The sequence below is a fragment of the Callithrix jacchus genome, chromosome 4, assembly GCF_049354715.1.
Source record: "Callithrix jacchus isolate 240 chromosome 4, calJac240_pri, whole genome shotgun sequence".
NCBI classification, from domain to species: Eukaryota; Metazoa; Chordata; class Mammalia; order Primates; family Cebidae; genus Callithrix; species Callithrix jacchus.
Genome location: NC_133505.1, coordinates 156,280,672 through 156,304,186, shown reverse-complemented (window position 1 = coordinate 156,304,186; position 23,515 = coordinate 156,280,672). Strand labels below are relative to the sequence as shown.

The following is a 23,515-nucleotide window of genomic DNA, read 5'->3' as shown; positions in this document are numbered from 1 at the left end:
TTATAATTAATTTTATTTTTGACACATGTAATAAATAAATATGATATAACTATTTTATCTTTTTCTCTTTGGATTATCTCTAGTAAGAATAAGTTTCCAGGAATATAAAAGAAAATTGATCAGTGCTAAGTTGAAATATGTTCCTGTCAGTGTCAGAAACAGGGATTTAGAGTTGGGAAGCTACTGACAGGAAGGATTCTTGTGTAGCACAGACCTTGGTATTGCAGGCTCACAGTTTGCTTTCTAAAACCCCTGAGAATAAGCAGACTTCCTAATTTAGAATTTTTCAGAATTCAGAAAGGTAATACTGTGTGTATGCATACACACACATACATATTACATCTGTGATTATGTAATATCCTTCTGGGTCAGCATTTCATAAGCCGTCACAAAAGTATTTCTGGGCCGGGCGCGGTGGCTCACACTTATAATCCCAGCACTTTGGGAGGCCGAGGTGGGTGGATCACGAGGTCAAGAGATTGAGACCATCCTGGTCAACAAGGTGAAACACCGTCTCTACTAAAAATACAAAAATTAGCTGGGCATGGTGGCGCACGCCTGTAGTCCCAGCTACTTGGGAGGCTGAGGCAGGAGAGTTGCTTGAACCCAGGAGGTGGAGGTTGCGGTGAGCTGAGATCGAGCCATTGCACTCCAGCCTGGCTAACAAGAGCGAAACTGTCTCAAAAAAAAAAAAAAAAAAAGTATTTCTGCAGTGCAACAAATGAAAATTTATACTAAGAGGATTTTTAAAAAGTCGTAACCTACCATTAGGTCCAGTGTTGCTGCTAAATAAATTTTAACACCAAACTTACAAAACAACTTTCACTTTTCAAGATGTTTTTGGATTTTGAGTAAAAAGGATTGTGGGCTGGGCGCGGTGGCTCATGCCTGTAATCCCAGCACTTTGGGAGGCCGAGGCGGGTGGATCACAAGGTCAAGAGATCGAGACCATCCTGGTCAACATGGTGAAACCCCGTCTCTACTAAAAATACAAAAAATAGCTGGGCATGGTGGCGCGTGCCTGTAATCCCAGCTACTCAGGAGGCTGAGGCAAGAGAATTGCCTGAACCCAGGAGGCAGAGGTTGCGGTGAGCCGAGATCGCACCATTACACTCCGGCCTGGGTAACAAGCGTGAAACTCTGTCTCAAAAAAAAAAAAAAAAAAAAAAAAAAAAGGATTGTGAACTTGTATAATACAGTCAGTAAGTGTGTATTTATCTGTCTGCTGCAGTCCAACTCTTTAAAATTCTCCTCTGACCCTTGCCAACAACTTCCATGCTTCTCTAAATGTCTGTTTTCTTATTGAGAAAATGGAAATAATATTAGATAGTACTTCTGGGGCTGTTACCAGAGTTATTTGAGATAATAGATACAAAGCATTTAACAGCGTCTGGTGTGTAATAAGTATTCAAACATTAGTTTTTGTAATAACATATTTTTTGTATTTTCAGTATTCTAGCTACAGAAATCTTTTCCATAAAGATTTATGCTTGAGTTTTTATAATTATTATCAGGAAGAAGATTGTGAGAAAGCATTCTTCAAAATGGACAATGTACTTATAGATGACAGAAGAATACATGTGGATTTTAGCCAGTCTGTTGCAAAGGTTAAATGGAAAGGAAAAGGTATGATAGTTTATCTTCTTTTGTGTTTGTTCTGCTTTCTTTCTTTTTTTTTTTTGTAGGTGGAGGCTCACTCTGTTGCCCAGGCTAGAGTGCAGTGGCGTGATCTTGGCTCACTGCAACCTTTGTCTGTTGGTTCAAGCCGTTCTCATGCCTCAACCTCCCAAGTAGCTGGATTACAGGCACCTGCCACCACGGCCAGCTAAGTTTTGTATTTTTAGTAGACAGGGTTTCACCATGTTGGTCAGGCTAGTTTCCAGCTCCTGACCTCAGGTAATTCATTCACCTCGGCCTCCCAAAGTGCTGGGATTACAGGCGAGAGCCACTGCACCTGGCCTTATTTTTGTTCTGCTTTTCATGCTTATCTGAGCCTTTGATTGAGTGCTATTAATTAGGGGAAATATTAATTCATGTAACTTCTGCCATTTATAATTTTGCATACCTGCTGTGTAGAAACTGAGGTAGAGTGTGTTTGTGTGTAGGTATTTTAAACTGAGGAAAAATTATATTTTCTATGTTTGACTGTATTATAAACTACTAATTACCCACTGCAGACATGATATGTTTCCAAAGTAATTATTTTGACTTTATGGTGGTTTGAGTTTTTTAGGTACACAAGTTAAATTTTTTAAAGTTTGTTTTAGTTGTCATATGATGCAAAATAGAAAAGGTCCATGAAAAGTTAGATAAAAGTCTCATTCATTCCTGCTCCTCGTATCTAATTTCTTCTGGGGCAACCATTATTACCTATTGGTACTAATTTTCCTTCCCCTATAGTCTTTGAATATATATCTGCATGCCTATATATATATACGATTTTCTCTTTTTAAAAAGGAAAATACAAAGGATGCAGTCTATACATACTGTTTTTGTACCTTGCATTTTTCACTTAACAGTGTATCTAAGAAATCATTTCATGTGAGTATATAAAATGAACCAGTCCTATTGATAAGTTTTCTAAATGTTTACTCTTTCATTTCCATGGCAGTATGTTTTGCCCCTATACATATTAAATTTCCCATATATACATACACATATGTCAAATAAATTCCTGGTAGCATGTCAGTCTTAAAGTTGGGTCTCTTGTATGTTGAAATAGTTTTTAGGTTTTGGGTTTTTAAAAGGTTTTACTTTGATAGTTACTCACACGTAATGCTAAATTTTACTGGGAATTTTAGGGTTACTTTATTTTTCTATAACACTTATTTCCCATGATTTTAATGAACTTTCTTTTGTCTGTTTTTGGTAAGAAAGAAAAACACTAGTTGTGAATTGCTGAATTGTTTGGTGGATTCTGTTACTTTATGGGAGAGAAGGAAGAAATTATTAATGTGACTAAAGTAGGCAAGGAAGTTGCCATTTGGCAGCAGAGTATCTCTTGTTAGATCTTAAAAGGTCTCTTAAAGTCTCACTTCTTCCAAACCTGGTCTTTCAGATCTTAAACTCAGGTCCCAAATTCTCCGTTTTCCACTTGACTTAATGTCATGGACTCAGTGGCTCTACTTGAACACTACATTTGTGTGTAATTTATTTGAAAGTTTGATGTTGTAATATTCACATATATCGTTAGGTGGCAGCATGTGGCTACCTAGCAAAATGGATATCTGATATCAGTTAAATTAGTAATGGAGATGGAATTACCATGATTCTTTTATTCCCTTTTTCTGTCTCTCGATATATGCGATTCATAAAATAACTCTTACACCTTTTATAAAATAATTATTGTTCTTGATTAGGTGTTTTTTTTTTTTACTAAGCTCTTTTTTTTTTCTTTTTTTTAATAAATAGGTGGGAAATACACCAAGAGTGATTTCAAGGAATATGAAAAAGAACAAAATAATCCATCTAATTTGGTTCTGAAAGATAAAGTAAAGCCCAAACAGGAGTATCCTTACCAAGAATCAGTTAGTTAATATATGTTGATTATCTGCTATGTGTAGAGTTCTGTGTGATGTGTTATCAAAAGTCACAAAAGCTATAGAAGACAAAGTTCCTGAATCCAGATTGTTTGTGAGGAAGTAACTTAGTTTATCATTATCTCTTTTCTTTTTTTTTAAATTTAAATTTTTTTTATCATGTCAAAGGACATTTCAGTTCTATCATTATCTCTTTTCAAGATCTTACATATACTTTGCTTTTTCACTATACTCTAGTATATTGAAAAAGTTAAGGTTGAAAGAAATCTGTAGCCTAATTCTTTTATCAATACCTTCCTACTCTAGGTTAAGTACTTTCCTACTTAGCATATTCTCAGCAGATCTTCAGGTAAGATTTGTATTTTCTTTTTTGGGGGGCTTTCCTACAAAAACTGGAAAGCCTGCTAGACAAATTTTAAAAGAGCTGTAACACTAGCTTTGTATTTTCTATATGTAATTTTAATGTTTTATTCCTCATAATCAGAAATTTATTATTGCTAAGCCGAATCCTTTGTGCCACTCTTATGTTTAACTTTCTTATGTAGATAACAAAATCCTATTGTTCTCTGTTACACAATTAGGTTACATCTTTCTATATAGTATGTTATAATTTAAACAATACATGTATTGGGCTTCTACTGAGTGCAAGGGTTCACTTTTGTAGAATTAAAAAGAAATCCATTGACTTGACCATTTACTTCAGGTTCTTCCAAGTTTTAGATTGAGACATGTAAAAAGCAATGAAACATACTGGCTTTTTTTTTTTTTTTTTTTGCGATGGAGTCTTGCTCTGTCACTAGGCTGGAGTGTAGTACAATCTCTGCCTCCCAGGTTCAAGCAATTCTCCTGCCTTAGCCTCCTGAGTAGTTGGGACTACAGGTGTGTGCCACCACACCCAGCTAATTTCTATATTTTTAGTAGAGACGGGGTTTCACTATGTTGGCCAGGATCGTCTTGATCTTCTGACCTCGTGATTCGCCTGCCTCGGCCTCCCAAAGTGCTAGGATTACAGGCTTGAGCTACCATACCCAGCCGAAAGATACTGTTTATATTATGACATTTTAATTTGTTCACTAATTTTTCCCATTATAAACATATCACTCTATACATTGCCAAAGTTCTTTCTTTTGTGATTCTTTCTGGTAAATGGCGTCTTTGTTTCCTAGTTTCTATTGGTATTTCAGGAATTTTTTTTCCATACATGTTATGTAGACATTTCTTTTCTAAGTACTCATCAAGAAAGATGAGTATCAGGTTGACCTGGTCTATATTCATGTTTTAGGATGTGTTGACTGTCTACAATGCATAAAGCATTGCGAGGTGTTAGAGCTGGATAAAGTGAAGGAAGCTGATAAAATCAGCATGAGGAGAGGCTTTCACATGCAGACAGACCAAACAAGAAACCGGGATTTGGTCTGAAAATATTAACAGAATAATATAAAATATTAGCATATGATTGAAAGCTTTAAATCATAAATGGTATGAATGGAATACATTTGAGATATATTTACTAAATCTTTGAAACTAAATTTAGGCTTTTTACTAATAACTGTAGCTAGAAGATGGGGAATTTTAAGTTTTCTTTAATTTTAATTAATTGAAACAACCACACATATACCTATATGGAATAGTGTAGCTTCTAGCCCTCTGATGTTGATGTAGACAGAGAAATGCCATTAGGGGATAGTCTGATGTGCAGATAAGTTGTTGTCAGTCAATTAAGGCATGGTGGCATTTACTTTATGGGCCTTGAGAGAAAGAAATTACTGTAAATCTAGATTCTTAATAAGAACAATCAAAAATAGAAGTAGGAGAAGGAAGTAACTTGGCCCAACTAGGCCTCAGGGAAGAAACTGGAGAAAAGAGGGCAGTGAGCTCACAAATTTGTGTTTTATTCAAAGGGAGGGATTTGATGTCTTCTAAAACTGTTGATTTTAGTGGTAGGTACAAGATAGTGGGCAAGTGAGGAAGCAAGAAATATAACAAGTGTCTTCTACAGAGTCTTGCTTTATTGCCAGGCACCAGGCTGGAGTGCAGTGGCACGATCTTGGCTCACTGCAACCTCTGCCTCCCGGGTTCAAGCAATTCTCCTGCCTCAGCCTCCCTAGTAGCTGGGACTACAGGTGCACGCCACCACACCCAGCTAATTTTTGTATTTTTTAGTAGAGATGGGGTTTCACCTTGTTGGCCAGGATGGTCTCGATCTTTTAACCTCGTGATCCGCCCACCTCAGCCTCCCAAAGTGCTGGGATTACAGGTTTGAGCCACTGCGCCTGGCCAGAGCTTACATTTTATTGTTAGAGTGGGGAAAAAGAACAGACATGGACTAATTACCATTAACTAAATGTCTAAACTATTGCACAGAAATACTGCAAAGGGATATGGGACTCATAATGGGGGGCGAGAGGTTAGAGAATACCCTCAACACTGAAAAAAGTGACATTAAAGCTGTGACACTAATATGGGAGATAGGAGGGCTGAGGTGGAATGCTGTCTTCTTTTATGTGATCCATCATTTAAGAAATAGGCTGGATGCAGTGGCTCATGCCTTTAATTCCAGCACTTTGGGAGGCCAAGTTGGGAGGACTGCTTGAGCCCAGAAGTTTGAGAACTGCCAGGGAAACATAGTAAGACCCTGTCTCCATCTTTTTTTTTAAATACAGATTTTAACTTAACCCAGTACAGTCACGGTACAGTCTTACACACACACACACACACACACACACACACACACACACATTTGAATCAAAAGGTTAATAAAATAAAAATTTTAGGTGGCATATACTGTATTTCTGTATTTTTAGAAAATGCTGTTGTGACCCATTAAATAGATTTTGTACCCCACTGATGGACTACAGTCATCAGTTTGAAAAACACTGCTCTGAGCCCAGTGCAGTGGCTCATGCCTGTAATCCCAGTACTTTGGGAGGCCAAGGTGGGTGGATCACTTGAGGGCATGAGTTTGAGACCATCCTGGTCAATATGGTGAAACCCTGTCTCTACTAAAAATACAAAAATTAGCTGGGTGTGGTGGTGTACACCTGTAATCATAGCTACTTGGGAGGCTGAGGCAAGAGAATTGCTTGAACTAGGGATGGGGAGGTTTCAGGGAGGCAAGATTGGGCCACTGCACTTCAGCCTGGGTTTGAAGTGCACTGACCGAGGAGACTCAGTCTCAGGAAAAAAAAGGAAAAAAAAAAACACTGCTCTGAAGAATTTGGATAGAGGGAGCAGCATGTGCAGAGCACACATTAGGATGAAATCATAGGCAGGAGCTATGGAATGTGTATCTGGAACAGGCAAGATCCAGAAGATGCCCTGGAAACAGTGTGGCATAGTAAAAAGATGGAAGAAGTTGGAGATAATGGAGTCATAAGAGGACGGTATGAGCTGACAAACCCTCTTTAGCTATCTCTTGGGAAGCCAGGAGGGACAGTGTCTTTCATTTGCTTTTATGTAGAAGTGAGACATTCCTGTGGGGAATGTGGAGCTGTGGCTTTGTGAAGCCGACCTGAGCCTCCAGTCCTGACAGAAGTGTTTACTGTGGGCCCACATGGAACTAGCATAGCTCTGCCTGTTGGGCTTCCTCATAAGCTTTCTTTTGAAAACCACCATTGCAGCTCATGTCAGCCTTCCTCAAAACCCACCTTTGAGGTCGAGATTATTTTCAGCAGAAGTTGTAACTGTTATATATTTTATCTTATTCTAAGATATAAGAAAATACTTATCTCTGAATTCAAACATTAAGGAGTTTTTAACACATTTATATGAAATTTAAAAGGATTCATTCATAGCTTCATCACCTAGACACATGATACTTTTTATTTCTCCTTGTTTCTTTCAAGCCTTTGTCTTATGTGGAGTTATAATTGTTGTATAGTATATGTAGTTTTTGCTTCAAGCTTTTTTCATGTTAATTTTCATAAACACCTTTCTAGGTTTTTTTTCTGTAACATTTATCATTGTTAACTTCCTTTATAATATCTCTTTGAAGTACTATAATATATTTAAGTATATCTTTATTACTAGGTATTTTGTTGTTCCCACTTGGATACTAAAAGTAATCCTATTATGCTTTTGTAATTTGAGATAGAGTCCCACTCTGTCACCCAGGCTGGAGTGCAGTGGTGCAACCCCAGCTCACGGAAGCCTCTGCCTCCTGGGTTCAAACGGTTCTCCTGCCTCAGCCTCCCAAGTAGCCGGGGTTATTATAGGTGTGTGCCACCACGCCAGGCTAATTATTGTATTTTTAGTGGAGATGGGGTTTCACCATGTTGGCCAGGCTGGTCTCGAACTCCTGGCCTCAAGTGATTCGCCTGTCTCTGCTTCCCAAAGTGCTGGGATTACAGGTGTGAGCCACCACGCCTGGCTATTATGTATACTTTTGTTCATTTAACTTTATTTATAAATTCTTACTAGAATTTAAACATGATGGCCAGGCGTGGTGGCTCATGCCTGTGATCCTAGCTGGGAGGCGGAGGCGGGCAGATCACAAGGTCAGGAGTTGAGACCAGCCTGGCCAACATGGTGAAACCCTGTCTCTACTAAAGATACAAAAGGCTGGGTGTGGTGGCTCATGCCTGTAATCTCAGCACTTTGGGAGGCCAAGACAGGTGGATCACCTGAGGTCAGGAGTTTGAGACCAGCCTGGCCAACATTGTGAAACCCTGTCTCTACTGAAAATATGAAAAATTAGCTGGGTGTGGTAGCGGATGCCTGTAATCCCAGCTACTTGGGAGGCAAAGGTTGCAGTGAGCCGAGATTGTGCCATTGCACTTCAGCCTGAATAACCAGAGCGAAATTCTGTCTCAAAAAAAAAAAAAAAAAACAATTAGCCGGGTGTTGTTGTGGTGAGTAGCTGTAATCCCAGCTACTCAGGAGGCTGAGGCAGGAGAATCGCTTGAACCCAGGAGGCAGAGGTTTCAGTGAGCTGAGATTGCACCATTGCACTCCAGTGTGGGCGACAGAGAAAGACTATCTCAAAAAAAAAAAAGAATTTAAACATGATAACTTGATATGCATTGCTGAATTTCCTCCTGTAGTACTGAATTAAAACAAGGGACATACCTGCTATCTTATATAGCTTTTCTGGGCATTGGAATTTATAATATCTTGTTTTTTTCTGGTTAAAGATGTACCTCATTTTCTGTTTATTTTATTATTTTGACAAACATGTTTATTTTCCCCTCTTTTTTTTTGCCTACTAGTTGTTATTTTAAGATTGTTTAGGATTAGGATTCTTTCCATTTCTCCTGACTGTATAATGAAAGAAAATGTTAGTTTTGTTTAAGAAATGTACTCTGTTCTTTTGAGATGCTTTTTGCTTTAAAGTTACTTTTCACCTATGATCTTTGTTTACCAGATTCTTAAGTTTTGATGTCTTACCAGCATTATTTCTCACGTTTATCCTTAACTAACTGCTGCAGTGCAAAATACGATCTTATACTAGATGAGCAGGCAGAAGACTCAAAATCAAGTCACTCACACACAAGTAAAAAACACAAGAAGAAAACCCGGCACTGCTCTGAAGAAAAAGAAGATGAGGACTACATGCCAATCAAAAATCCTAATCAGGTACCTCTAATGTCAAGACTTAGATGTGGAGAAATAAGTGTTTTATCCCTCTGTAAATGATGCCTTAGTGATACCACTTAGGAAGTAAGGGATCATTCTAAGCAGAGATGGAAGTGTTCCTAAGAAGTAGAATGTTTGCACTGGGTTATTGGGTTTTAATTTTCAAACATATTTATCACAAATAATAAAAGGTCATTTTTGACATAACTTGATGTATCAAATACTTCCACATTGTGAAGCAAGAGTGATTTCCATACCTGTGGATACTCATTTATTCCCATCAAAAACAAGTGTGTTTGTGCTGAAAAAGACTGTCATTTATCTGCTTAATTTATCATCAAGTGTGATGTATAGCTCTTAAGGGCTCTTGAGATTTTATGTCCTACAAAACATTTATATTCTTCCATATTGTATATAAGAAATAAAAACAGCACTGATAGATTGAGCATCCTAAAAAGCTGTCCTGAACAGCACACTTTTAAAAACAGTAATAAAAATTCCCCAAAGAAAATTTAGTGTGAAGAAAAGTAATTATTTCCAACCTGTGTTTTGGTTCTTACTTAAATAAAAAACAGTTTACAGGCCGGGTGCTGGTGGCTCACGCCTGTAATCCTAGCACTTTGGGAGGCCAAGGCAGGCAGATAGCTTGAGCTCCAGAATTCAAGACCAGTCTGGCAACATGGTGAAACCCCATTTCTACAAAAAAAAAAAAAAAAGTTAGCCAGGCCTGGTGGTGTGCACCTATGGCCTCAGCTACTTGGGACGATCTCTTGAGCCCAGGAGGTAGAGGCTGCAGTGAGCCCAGATCGTGCCACTGCACTCCAGCCTGGGCAACAGAGCCAGACCATGTCTCCAAAAAAATACTGATTTTTTTTTCCCCATCAGAGCTCTTTGCTTTTGTTTTACCACATAGAGGCATTTGAACTGGGCCCTGGTAGATGAGAAGGATTTCAGTGGGTTGAGCTGAAAAGGGAGGAAACTCAAGATGATGAGAACGTGAAGTAAAGATGCAGAAAAGTCAAGGATTTGCTGTCAGGAGAGCTAGAAACGTTTACATTTCCATACTGCTAGTCATCAAGTGACCTTGACAAGTTCTTTAACTTTCTGAGCCACAGTTTTATCCTCAGTGAAAAGTGAGAAATACTTTACAGGCATGTTGTTGAGATTAAGTGGAAAAAAAAATGCCTCTGCAAACATTCTCTACGATGGCTATTATTGTTACTACTTTTTTTTTTTAAACTGTTGAAGCAAATTACTAGTTTTAGAGTTACTTGAAATAGTTTCTCTCTGTGGTTATGACATTAACTAGATTTATATTTCAGTTAAATTGTTTCTTTTTATTTTTAATGTTTAAGGGTTGCTTTGACAATTTTTTGTTTTGTAGTTTTAAAAACTGTTTCCAAAATGAAATCTACAAAATGGTATATATAGAGAACCTAGCTTCTGTTCTTGTTCCCTCCCCATTTCCTTCTTCCCTCTGTGGGTATTTTGTGTATTTTATGGGTTATTCATTTAAAAAAATTTAGCAAGTAAATATTTGTCATATGTTCTTACCTCTTTGCTATAATCTAGCAGATATGGAATTTCTTCTTTCCACAGCCCTTTAGCTGTTTAAAGACTGCCATCATTCATGACTCATCCTGTTTTAGGCCATACTTTTGTTGGTTCCTTCAAATATTTCTCACATGAATCAGTGGTGGTAATAAAAGTAGTAGTAGGCCAGGTGCAGTGGCTCATGCTTGTAATCCCAGCATGTTGGGAGGCTGAGGCAGGAGAATCACCTCAGCCCAGAGTTCAAGACCAGCCTGGGCAACATAGCGAGACTCAGTCTCTGCAAAAAATTTAAATAAGAAAAAGAAAAAAGTAGTAGCAGCAGCAGCAGTAGTAGTAGCAGCAGCAGTAGTAGTAGTAGCAGCAGCAGTAGTAGTAGTAGCAGCAGCAGTAGTAGCAGCAGTAGTAGTAGTAGCAGTAGTAGTAGTAGCAGCAGCAGTAGTAGTAGTAGCAGCAGCAGTAGTAGCAGCAGTAGTAGTAGTAGCAGTAGTAGTAGTAGCAGCAGCAGTAGTAGTAGTAGTAGCAGCAGCAGTAGTAGTAGCAGCAGCAGCAGCAGCAGTAGTAGCAGTAGCAGCAGCAGTAGTAGCAGCAGCAGTAGTAGTAGTAGCAGCAGCAGTAGTAGCAGCAGCAGCAGTAGTAGTAGCAGCAGCAGCAGCAGCAGTAGTAGCAGCAGCAGCAGCAGTAGTAGCAGCAGCAGCAGTAGTAGCAGCAGCAGTAGTAGTAGCAGCAGCAGTAGTAGTAGCAGCAGCAGCAGCAGTAGCAGCAGCAGTAGTAGTAGCAGCAGCAGTAGTAGCAGCAGCAGCAGCAGTAGCAGTAGCAGCAGCAGCAGCAGCAGTAGTAGTAGTAGTAGCAGCAGCAGTAGTAGTAGCAGCAGCAGCAGCAGCAGCAGCAGTAGTAGTAGTAGCAATAGTGGTAGCAGTAGTAGTGGTGGTGGTAATAGTAGTAGAATCAGCAGCAGCAGCAGTAGTAGTAGTAGCAATAGTGGTAGCAGTAGTAGTGGTGGTGGTAGTAGTAGTAGAATCAGCAGCAGCAGCAGCAGTAGTTAACATTTTTTTTGGTCCTTACAATGTGAGGTAGGTTCTTTCATCCCCTTTTTTTTTTTTTTGAGACGGAGTTTCACTCTTGTTACCCAGGCTGGAGTGCAATGGCACAATCTCGGCTCACCGCAACCTCCGCCTCCTGGGTTCAGGCAATTCTCCTGCCTCAGCCTCCCAAGTAGTTGGGATTACAGGCACGCGCCACCATGCCCAGCTAATTTTTTGTATCTTTAGTAGAGACGGGGTTTCACCATTTCGACCAGGATGGTCTCGATCTCTTGACCTCGTGATCCACCCGCCTCGGCCTCCCAAAGTGCTGGGATTACAGGCGTGAGCCACCGTGCCCGGCCTTTCATCCCCTTTTCACACAACAAAGGAAGCGAGAACAAAAAAAGTTGTTACTTGCCCATAGTTTTACACAGCTAGTAAGTAGTGGAACCATAGTTTAATTTCCTACTTGCACTCCTAACTACTCTTGCTGCTCTTCTTACCTGGGGTATATTCTTGTCAGTTTTCCTTCCTAAACTCTGTTGTTATTTTAACAAAATTTGTACTGTCTCAGTACAGTATTCCACTGTGATCTAACAGAAACACATCTCCTCCTTCTTAAATGTCTGTACTCTATGGATTACTTTAGTCTAAGGTCACAGTCTTTTTCACTGGTGACTGGATCACATTCCTATGAATGTTTAGCATGTTTTCCACTAAAAACTCTGAGTTCCTTCCCCCTACCATGTGCTGCTTTTAGCTCCAGCTTTGCATCCTGCCCTTGTACATGGAACCTTCAATGAATTTAAGCCTGAGATAAATAAACATTGGTGTGTTTGATATAATCAGAGGTCTAAAAAAATTCAGACTGGTTGTGTTTTTTTTGTGTGAATCTTTTCAATTCTGCTGTTTGATTACTTGAAACCTTACAGTAGCAAAAATCCTTCTCATTTTGCTTGAAGTAAAAGCATCAAGATTTTGGGGGAATACTGTTAGTATTTTTAAAAAGAATTTTAAGGTAGTTTTAAGTTTTAATTTTAGGGCAATATTAACTATAAAATTATTAAATGCTGAAAATGATCAAATTTTACTTCTATCTTTACATTACATTTTTAAAACGTTTTCTACTTCGATTTAATAATATAGCTACATTAATTTCTCCTAATAAAACTCAGCATCAGTATTTAAGATTTTAGTGGCCCTCAATTTTTTTTATTATTTTGATTGCTTTCCTTTTCTTAAATTCTTTAAAGAGAATTTTCAGTACTAGACAAATTTCAGCTATAGTTCATATTTTCCTATTTGTTGGTGTTTTGCTTGGTAGGTCTGGTTTCCCAAGAGTATTTTAACTTATTTCTTCAAATTCTTTGTTTTTTATTGAGTAGATAGGCTTATCAATTCAAAAACCTCTCTGTTTAATTTTCCACCTCATGTCTTAATTCCAGAAGTGGTTTTGTGTTGTTGAGGTTTGGGTTTTACGGGGGTTACAGGAAATGAGTATTCAGCTGGAGGTTGCCTTACTGACAGTGTTCATGCTGGTTGTCCATTTTCCACCGGGGTTTTCATAATGTTTGTATTCTTGACTGTATTTTGCTGTCATTTTAGTGATTTAATGTTACTTTGGTGATTAAGATTTAACCAGATCCTTGATTTGGTCCCAGAGGCCTGAGCAAGACTTTTTTTGACTGCTTATATTAAGTCATTTGTTAGGTTCTTTAAATTGGCCATTTTGTGTTCTTTGTTTTTTTCTTTCTTTTTTGGCCATTTAGTCATCATGTCTTATGTTTTAAATGTATAAATAATATAAGTTTTAGAAGTTCATACTGGAAAGGACCTAGAGCTTTAATTCATTTCTCTCACTTTAGATATGGAGATACCAATCCCACAGGCTTTTAGGCCTTTATAGTTTAGTGGAAGAGCTAGAGTTTTAACATTTATTTGAATCAGTCAGATGTTGGATTTTTTCCCCATTATTCTATACCACTCCCCCCTTTTTAATTTTGGATGTCAAGTTACTGATTGATTAAATAATTATCTCCAACCTGTGCAGATCTCTTGAGTCTCAGTTTCCCTATTTCTAGAATGAGGATAATATTGCACCCCTAAAGCTCTTAGCACCGTGTTAGCATGTACTTAAAGGATCTGCTCTTACGTGGCCTCATTCAGCCACTTAAACTTTTCCCCTTCATACAAACAGTGCTCATTTTTCCTTGCTTTCCAGTTTTCACTTATGCTACTTTCATTAGCCTTCTTGCAGCCTAGTCAGACCCAAGCTCACTTATCCTCTGAGGCTCATCTGAGATCCTGACTTCTCCGTGAAACCTTCTCTAATTAGTCTAACCTTAAGAGTACTTCTTGTTTGACACATCTCCTAAATGTCAAAGACTCCTTGAACCCAGATCTGCTTGACTTCAAAGCTTGTGTAGCTTTGAAAACTACTCCCAAGTAGGAGTGATTTTAAAGTTTCAGTCCAATTCAAATATTCAGCTTCTTCAATTTTTTAAAAGAATTAAGTGCTATATAATCTTTTATCTCTTTTATTTTAAATACTCAAAGCACTTAAGTGCCCATTTGTATAATAACATGCTGAGGATTTGATGACGTTATGTATCAGCCAACAGTCTCTGCTTTTGAAAAGTTTGTCTCAACCAGTACAGAAATAAGGATAAGATGTACAGATATAATACTATATGGATATTTCTATTTTGTATATGTCGGAAGCACAAAAATTCTTTTATCTAGAAATGTCATAATTTACTAGAAAATAGATGGTAAAGGGCTAAACCAAAATGCCTACTCATTTTTTCTACCTCAGGGACTCTTACAATATGACAAGAACTATTTGGATTGTGTGGAAAATCACAAATTGGTTTATAATGTATTCCACAAACACTTTGATTATTATGGTAACAATCATGTTACGTCTGTTTTCACACACTGCCAAACTCAAGGGGTACAGTATCTAGACAGTATATGGAATAATTAATAATTTGCCTAAAACCCAGTCCTTAACCATAGGTATTCATCACTCTGGATTTTAAGCCTTGACATTTATATCTACTACAGTAATGTCTGGTGATAGAGTTGAGACCCTTGGGATTTCAGTCCTTATAATTTTGCCTTTCCCTTGGGCAATCTTAAAGAAAGTTGAATTTTACAAAGTATCTCTTGAAAGAGCATTGGCTCTAGTCTAAGAGTAGAATTAAATTTAGCAGTTTTATTATCTTTGGGGCAAAGGATTCTTCTAGTGTTTTTTAACTCATTTTAAAGAAATGTAATAATTTTAATGTAAGCCTGGTCAGCTGGGTGAGGTGACTCATACCTATAATCCCAGTACTTTGGGAGGCTGAGGTGAGAAGGGATCGCTTGAGCCTAGGAGTCTGAGACCAGCCTGGGGAACATGGTGAAGCCCGTCTCTACAAAAACAAAAATTAGCCAGGTGTGATGGCACATGCCTGTAGTCTCAGCTACTTGGGAGGCTGAAGTGGGAGGATCGGTTGAGCCTGGGAGGTTGCAGCTGCAGTGAGCTGTAATCATACCACTTCATTCCTGCCTGGGTGACAGAGGCACCTCCTCTCTAGCTTCTGTGTTTCTAAACATAGCAGATGTATTTGAAGATCTAGAGAGGAGCTGTTATAAAGTAAAACACTTTAAAAATAAATTGCTCAGACCCAAGTATACATTAACCCGTTTTCTTTTCGTTTAAGACTTACTGACTTTCTAAGATCTCTTCCTGCTGAGTTATTTCAGTGATATCTTCTCACAGGATTCTTGTGGGGATTTTAGTAGTTTTATTGCAGATCAATAATGGGGCCACATTTTGGGGGAGTGAAGGATGGGGAGGTGGGAATAAGACTATAATAATCAGAATTTTTGATATTGCAGCATTTTTCTAAAGGCATGTTCTAATTTCAGTTGAGCTGTTTCATTTTCATATTTTGGGATCTGATCCTTCATTTCAGCCAAAATATTAAATACAAAGCAATGAAATTGTTAAAAAAATGGTTAAACCTTTTTCTGAATTATTTTATTGCTTTGTAATTTACAAGATTCTTGACATTAGTGGTGGTGTTCACGTTTGAGCTGTTATAACAGCCTGCTAATGATAGTCTTTCTAAGTTTTATTAATTGAAAATGCCCACAACATGATGATTTTACTGATTCACTTGTAATTCTCCCTTCCTTTGACAGGATATCTATAGAGAAATGGGGTTTGGTCACTATGAAGAAGAAGAAAGCTGTTGGGAGAAACAAAAGAGTGAAAAGAGAGATCGAACTCAGAACCGAAGTCGTAGCCGATCTCAAGAGAGGGATGGCCATTATAGTAATAGTCACAAATCCAAATACCAAACAGATCTTTACGAAAGAGAAAGGGGTAAAAAGAGAGACCGAAGCAGAAGTCCAAAGAAATCCAAAGATAAAGAAAAATCTAAGTACAGATGAAAGATGAAGAGGCAGAATTGAGTGGCTAACATATTTACTCTTGTCTAACTTAGCGTGTCAGGAAAGCAGATGCTTAGATTTTGTGTCAAAGCTTGTTTTTTTTCATACTAGGATTGTGGCCCTTTAGATTAATACTGATTATATAGGGCATTAAAAAATAAAGAACTGAACATTTTCTTTGTATACTTTTTTACAGTAATTTTATTGTTAAACATAAATGGTAGTCTTCATTTTTGAAATATTTTACATTTTCATCTTTTTTTAATGAAATATTTCATACTACAAAAATACATAAGCATGTATATATAAAGTAAAGGGATAATAGATGTAAATATCTGTGTACTCATCAGCCAGCTTAAAATACAGAATATGGCCTCCATTTTAGAAGTCCCTTAAGTGCCCTCTCCCTCTCAAGTAATTATTTGGAATTTTGTGTTTGTCATCTGCCTATTATAGTTTTACAACATATGTATGTATCTGTAAATGAAATGTTAATTTTGTATGTTTCTGAATTTTATATAAATGGCAAAATGTTTACTTCTGTGACTTTCATTTTTATTGCTACATAGTATTATATGAATATACTACAGCTTATTCTTCTCTTGAGGGACATTTGAGTTCTGTTTATTTTTATTTTTGCTGTTGAAACAATGCTGCTGTGAACATTGTCTAGGAATTATGTTGCTTGATATGTTGATAAAATAATGCCACATTATATTCTGAAGTGGCTGTGCTGGTTTATACCCCTCCTGGCTCTGTGACTTACCTTTGTATTATACCATCTCCAACACTTGTTAAGTTCAGACTTTTAAAAATTTGCCAACCTAGTGAATGTTAAGTGGTATCTTACTGTGATTTCCAGCAAGATTATTCTCTGTTCTTCCATGTGTAAGATGTCCTTTTTTTCCTGGCTGCTTTTAAGGTTTTCTCTCTGTCACTCATTCTAAGCAGTTTGATAGGTGCTTGATACTGTTTTTTTGGTTTTTTTTTTTTCATGTTTCTTCTGCTGTAGCTATTCTACCTGTGGGTTTATGGTTTTCATAGAATTTGGAAATTTGGGGACATTTTTTTCTTCTGTTTTGTTTTTCTTTTCTTTTTTTTTATTTTTTGAGACGGATTTTCGCTCTTGTTACCCAGGCTGGAGTGCAATGGCGCAATCTCGGCTCACTGCAACCTCCGCCTCCTGGGTTCAGGCAATTTTCCTGCCTCAGCCTCCTGAGTAGCTGGGATTACAGGCACGTGCCACAATGCCCAGCGAAATTTTTTTTGTATTTTTAGTAGAGACAGGGTTTCACCATGTTGACCAGGTTGGTCTCGATCTCTCGACCTCGTGATCCACCCGCCTTGGCCTCCCAAAGTGCTGGGATTACAGGCTTGAGCCACCGCACCTGGCCATTCTATTTTGTTTTTCTGTCTCTCTGCCCCTCTCATGCTTCTCCTGGGGCTCCGATGACTTGGATGTACATTAGGCCCCTCAAAGTTGTCTCCCAGTGTGCTGATGCTTTTCTCAGCTTTTTAAAAAGCCTTTTTCTTGCTGTGTTTCATGTTGGGTAGTTTCCACCGCTGTGTCCTCATTGTTCATTAATCTTCTCTTCTGAAGTATCTAATTTCCTTTTAATCGTATCCAGGTATTTTTCACCTCAGACATTTTAGTTTTTAGAGGCTGTGTCTGGGACATTATCTCTCGTGTGTCTTCTTCACATGCTCATGCCTTCCTCTATTTTTAACATTTGGAGCGTATTGATAGGAGCTGTTTCAGTGTACTTGCACATTCTGTCATCCGCATCATTTCTGGGGTCTGTTTCTATTGATTGATTCTGACCCTACCCCAACCCCTACACTGCCCATATTGGGTTGTAATTTCCTTCATTATGTGCCTGGTAATTCTGTTTTTAACATTGAGCTTAAGTTCTTTTATTTAAGTATCTTGAACTCTGTTTGGGGACATAAAGTTACTTGGAAACAATCTGATCATTTTGTAGCTTGCTTTTAAGCTTAGTGAGACAGTTCCGGGACAGTTTAGCACTAATTTGACCCACTATGAAGGTAATACTGTTCTGAATAATCCTCCTGGTTACTGAGCCCTATTGAGCTCCCAGTTGTATTTCTTGTTCCTTTGTGCTGGTTCTTCCCAGCTGTGTGTAATTACCTCACATGCATACACTGCTTGTTGTTTAGCTGAAGACTCAAGGGAAACCCAATATTCTACCCTGCAAATCTTACCTTGGCTATATAGTAGGTTGTCTTTTTATATTTAATAGATTGTGGATACTAAGAATAAGTTAGGGAGTGCTGTGTCTCTCTTTCTCTCCCTCTCTGTTCTCTTGGAAGAAAAAAAAAATTTAAATTATCTGTTCCTTAAAAGCTGCATAGAGCTTACCTATAAAATTGTCTGAACTTTGCATTTTTTGTGAGAAAATTTCTTTGATTAGGTTTCAAAAATTATAGAATTATTAGTCTTTCTATTTCTTTAATGTTAGTCATTTTTATTACATTTCTCTGGGAATTTATTTTCAATGAAGTTTTTAATTTTGATGGAGGTGCACATAGTTTAGCTGGTAGATTTTAGCTGATAGATTTTTACTGTCATTTTGCTTTGTTGATGAATGTTGTTATATTTTAGTATGTCTCATAAATAGCATATAGCTAGATGATTATTATTTTTTGAGACAGAGTCTTGCTTTGTTGCCCAGGCTGGAGTGCAGTGGTGGAATCTCAGCTCACTGCAGCCTCTGCCTCCTGGGTTCAAGCAACTCTTCTATCTCAGCCTCCTGAGTAGCTGGGACTACAGGTAGCCACCACCATGCCTGGCTAATGTGTGTGTGTGTGTGTGTGTGTATTTTTTTTTTTCTAAAGAGTCTGGGTTTCACCATATTGGCCAGGCTGGTTTCAAACTTCTAACCTTGTGATCCACCAGCCTCAGCCTCCCAAAGTGCTGGGATTACAGGGGTGAGCCACCGCACCTGGCTGATTATTTTTAAATTTAATCTGAACTTTAACTGGTGAGCTTATTTTTATGTTTATGGATGTATTTGGATTTGTTTCTTACCACCTTATTTTGTGCTTTTTATGTTTTTTTTCAACCCTTTTTTTTCTTTTGGAATCAAATGTTTTTTAATTCCACCCTCATCGATCTGCCCCCTCTGTTCTGGGGAGTTGCTTTGGAATATTACATCCATACTTAAAAAGTGTAATGCTCTATCTTTACCCTCCTAATTGAAAGTCTTGGAACTCGCTAAGTCACTCATCCAGTATTTTAGTCATAGCTTACGATTTTTAACCTTAAAATTAGACCTTGAGCTGCACTCAGTGGTGCACACCTGTAGTTCCGGTTGCTGAATGGCTGAGGCAGGAGGATCCCTTGAGGTTGGGAGTTAGAGGCTGCAGTACACTGTGACTGTGCCTGTGACCAGCTGCTGCATTCCAGCCCGGGCAGCATAGTGAGGTACCGTTTCTTAGAAAAAATATTAGACCTTCTGATTATTACTGCTTTTGTACAGATAATTTTTGGTTTAGATTTACTTTATATGTTGGAAGTGTTTCTTTACTCATTCTTGCATCTCAGGCCTTTCACCTAGGATAATTTTCCTTCTTTCTGAAGCACGTCCTTTGATGTTCCTCCAGTGACAGCTGTTGATAACAAACTCTTACTTTACATTTATCGAAAATGTTTTAAAGTCACTCATTCTATAAAGCTGATTTTGTATGTACATAATTCTAAGTTGACAGGTTTTTTTTTTTTCAGTACTCTGAAGAATCAGTCTACTGTCTTTACTTGTGTTACTAATGGGGAGAAATCTTTTGTCATTCCAAATGTCATTCTTTTCGATATAATGTGACTTCTTTCTGATTGCTTTTTCACTGTTAATTAAACTTTCAATTTGGAAGTCAGTTGGAGACTGGCGTGCAGTCGTAAGAAATAATACAGAGAGAACCTGTGTACCCTTTGCCTGCTTTCTCCCAGTGATGTTATCTTGTAAAGTTCTAGTACAGTATTAACCTAGATGCCAACATGGACACAGCGGAGATACAGAATATTTCCATCACTACCAGGACCCCTCTTGCCATCCTTTCATAGGCACATCTATTTCCCTGCCACTTCTGTTTTCTCCTTCACCGCTGTCAACCACTGATCTGTTCTCCATTTCTATAATTATGTCATTTCAAGGATTTTATATAAGTGGAATTCTATATTATGTAGCCTTTTGAGGGAGTCAGTCATAATTCGGAAGTACATAATCTCAAATGCCATAGTCATGAAGGTTGAAATCCTGAAAATCAATCCAAAATATATAATTCTGGAAAGAATAATTTTAAAACTCTTTAAAAGATACTTTTTACATTTTTTTTTTTTTTTTTTTTGAGACAGAGTCTTTCTCTGTCACCCAGGCTGGAGTGCAGTGGCACGATCTTCGATTACTGCACCTTCTACCTCCCAGTTTCAAGAGATTATTCTGCCTCAGCCTCCCCAAGTAGCTGAGACTACAGGTGTGTGCCACCGTGCCTGGCTAAATTTTGTATTTTTTTGTAGAGATGGGTTTCACCATGTTGGCCAGGCTGGTCTCAAACTCCTGACCTCAGGTTATTTACATTTGTAAAAGAGGAGTTATTTGAGAAATACTAACACATGACAGAACACAGGCCAGTTTACACAATAAGATAGGCAACATTACTTATTTTTGCAAGCATAACCAGTTCTCTGCCCTACTAATGACAGTCTCATGGGTATAGATGAATGGTGTTTATAAAGAAATAGGTCAAAAAGGGAAATGTCTCAATGCATAGCCTGATGGTTGGTAATTGTGTACACTCAGTTTTGTAACTGCAGTCATCTGAAATACTTTAAGAACAACCAGTGTCTTCCACGGGTTTCACTCAGATGCTAATCTCTGGAAACACTTGCGCAGACACACTCAAAATCATAAGTTTCTAGGTATTGCTTAATCCAGTCTACTTGACACCTAAAATTACCTCTTATCAACTCGGCACCCATACATACCTCCTTAAACCGTACTTAATTTCCAAATAAAGACTGAGAAAGTTGTACTTCTGCCTAACACAATGCCGGTATCCTGTGATTGTGATTTTTGGAATTTGAGACATTACGGATTTTAGATTAGGCACTTTGATCTTTTGGGATTTTCACCATGCAGGATTAAATGTTCAGGATTGTTTTACAGGATTATAAACCAAACCTCCTTTTGGGATTGGCTTCGTTTAGCTGCAGTCAGCCTTATTCTTCAGAGATTCTCCCAGGTTGTTGATGGATCAATAGCTCACTTTTATTTTGTTTTGTTTTATTCATTGATTTGGGCTGGAGTCTTGTCTTGTTGCCCAGGGTGGAGTGCAGTGGCACAATCTTAGCTCACTGCAACCTCTGCCTCTTGGGTTTGAGTGATTCTCCTGCCTCAGCCTCCTGAGTAGCTGGGATTACAGGCATGTGCCACCACACCCTGCTACTTTTGTATCTTTAGTATAGGCGGGGTTTCTCTGTGTTGGCCAGGCTGGTCTTGAACTCCAAACCTCAGCTGATCCACCAGCCTTGGCCTCCCAAAGAGCTGGGATTACAGGAGTGAGCCATTGCACCCGGCCTGTATTTCTTTAATTGGTAATGTTGTTGAGTATCTTTTCATGCATTGATTTTGCCATCTGCGTACCCTGTTTGGTGAAATGTTATTTTACATCTAATTGAATTTTTAGGTTTTGTGATTTTTGAGTTTTGAGAGTTCTTGATTCTGCATACTAGTTTTTTTTTTGTCAGATATGTTGCTTGCAGATGTTTCCTCCCAATGCATAGCTTGTCTTCCTTTTTTTTTTTTTCTTTTTTGGGACAGAGTCTCGCTCTATCACACTGGAGTACAGTGATTCGATCACAGCTCACTGCAGTCTTGACCTCCAGGGCTCAAGCAATCCTCTCACCTCAGCCTCTTAGTAGCTGGGACTACAGGTGCCTGCCATCATACCCAGCTAATTTTTTTCTTATTATTAGTAGAGACGAGGTCTCTGTGTTGCCCAGGTTGGCCTTGAACTGCTGGTCTCAAGCAATTCTCCTGCCTTGGCCTCCCAAAATGCTGGGATTATAGGTATGAGTCACCACATCTAGCCTCCAGTGTATAGCCTGTCTTTTAATCTTCTTAACAGAGTTTTGTAGAGTACAAGATTTTAATTTTTCTGAAGTTTATCAGTTTTTCTTTTATGGATTATGCTTTTGGTGTCAAAAGTTAGAACTCTGCGGATCACTAGCTTCTGAAATTTTTCTATACTTCCAATTTTTTTCTAAAAATTGTCTAGTTTTATGTTTAAGACTGTGATCCATTTTGAGATTTTGAGTTTTTTTTGGCTTATGAACATCGACTGGCACTGGCACTATTTGTTGAAAAGGTCTCTGGCTGCTTTTAAGGTATTCCTTGTCTTTAGTATTCTAGAATTTCACTATAATGTGTCTAGATAGGGATTTCCTTTATCTTGTTATGTTCTGTGTCTGACGGCTTCATGTTTTTTATTATTCTGGAAACTTCTCTACCATTTTCTCTTGAAATAGTCTCTCTTCACATTCGATTACTTCCTTTTGTAATCTTAGTCGGTTTGATGTAAGGCTTTCTCATTCTGTTCTTTGTATCTCAACTCATATTTTCCAGATAGTGCATTCTGAATACTTCTTCCAGGTCTGTATTCCAGGGCCCCCATTCTTTTTCATAAAAGCCTAGTCTCCTATTTAACTTATCTACTGAAATTTTAATTTCAGTATTTTTTTTTAGGAGTTCTGTTTGATTCTTTCTAGAATTTGCCTGATTATTTTTGATTTTCTGTTGTTCCTGGCTCACTTATTTCCACTCTGTTTTAATTACATAATTCTATTGTGTTTTTGATAATTCCAGTATCTTAATTTCTTAAGAATTAAAAAAGTTTTCCTGCTGACCCTTGTGCATAGTGGCTTATTTCCTTATCTGTTTCAGATTTTTTTTTCCCCCTTAAATTGGGAGGACATACGTTGGGACTCCTAAGGTACCTAAAATGAAGATGCTTTTCTCCAGAGAGGATGCATATTTACCTTGCAGACTCCCGGTGATGCAATCACTGCGGGCCATTTCATTTCTGGCTTAGACTTTCCATGTGCAAGCATAATGTATTTTTGACCCCTAGACCTTGATGAAAATTGACAAAATATCAGGGGAAACATGTCTAGTATTAAGATCGCCTATCTATACCCCCATGATTGGAGAACCAGGGAAAATGCAGCTGGCTTTTTTCTAGCCCAGTCTTTCTCTTTCTCTGACAAGTTTGCTTTAGGCGAACCCTTCTAGCTTCATGTGAAGATCTCAGGCTTAGCTTCCCAGTTCTCTTTTAGGCCCAAAGCCTTGTCTTTATAGATATCCCTCATCA

General features: G+C 38.1%; 1 protein-coding gene and 1 non-coding gene across 2 annotated transcripts in view; one reads left to right on the top strand and one right to left on the bottom strand.

Annotated features, from left to right (window-relative positions):
• PPIL4 (peptidylprolyl isomerase like 4) overlaps window positions 1–23,050 on the top strand; it is a 58,323-nt gene extending 35,273 nt beyond the window's left edge. The window contains exons 10-13 of the mRNA XM_035296936.3: window positions 1,515–1,626; window positions 3,412–3,508; window positions 8,966–9,113; window positions 15,881–23,050. Coding sequence (XP_035152827.1) covers window positions 1,515–1,626; window positions 3,412–3,508; window positions 8,966–9,113; window positions 15,881–16,132 — 609 coding nt within the window. The 3' untranslated portion in view covers window positions 16,133–23,050. The remainder of the gene's footprint in view (window positions 1–1,514; window positions 1,627–3,411; window positions 3,509–8,965; window positions 9,114–15,880) is intronic.
• On the bottom strand, window positions 3,913–3,974 carry LOC118153331 (U7 small nuclear RNA). Its single transcript, XR_004742574.3, has one exon. It is a non-coding gene; the product is annotated as a U7 small nuclear RNA (small nuclear RNA).
• Window positions 23,051–23,515: the final 465 nt, after the last annotated feature.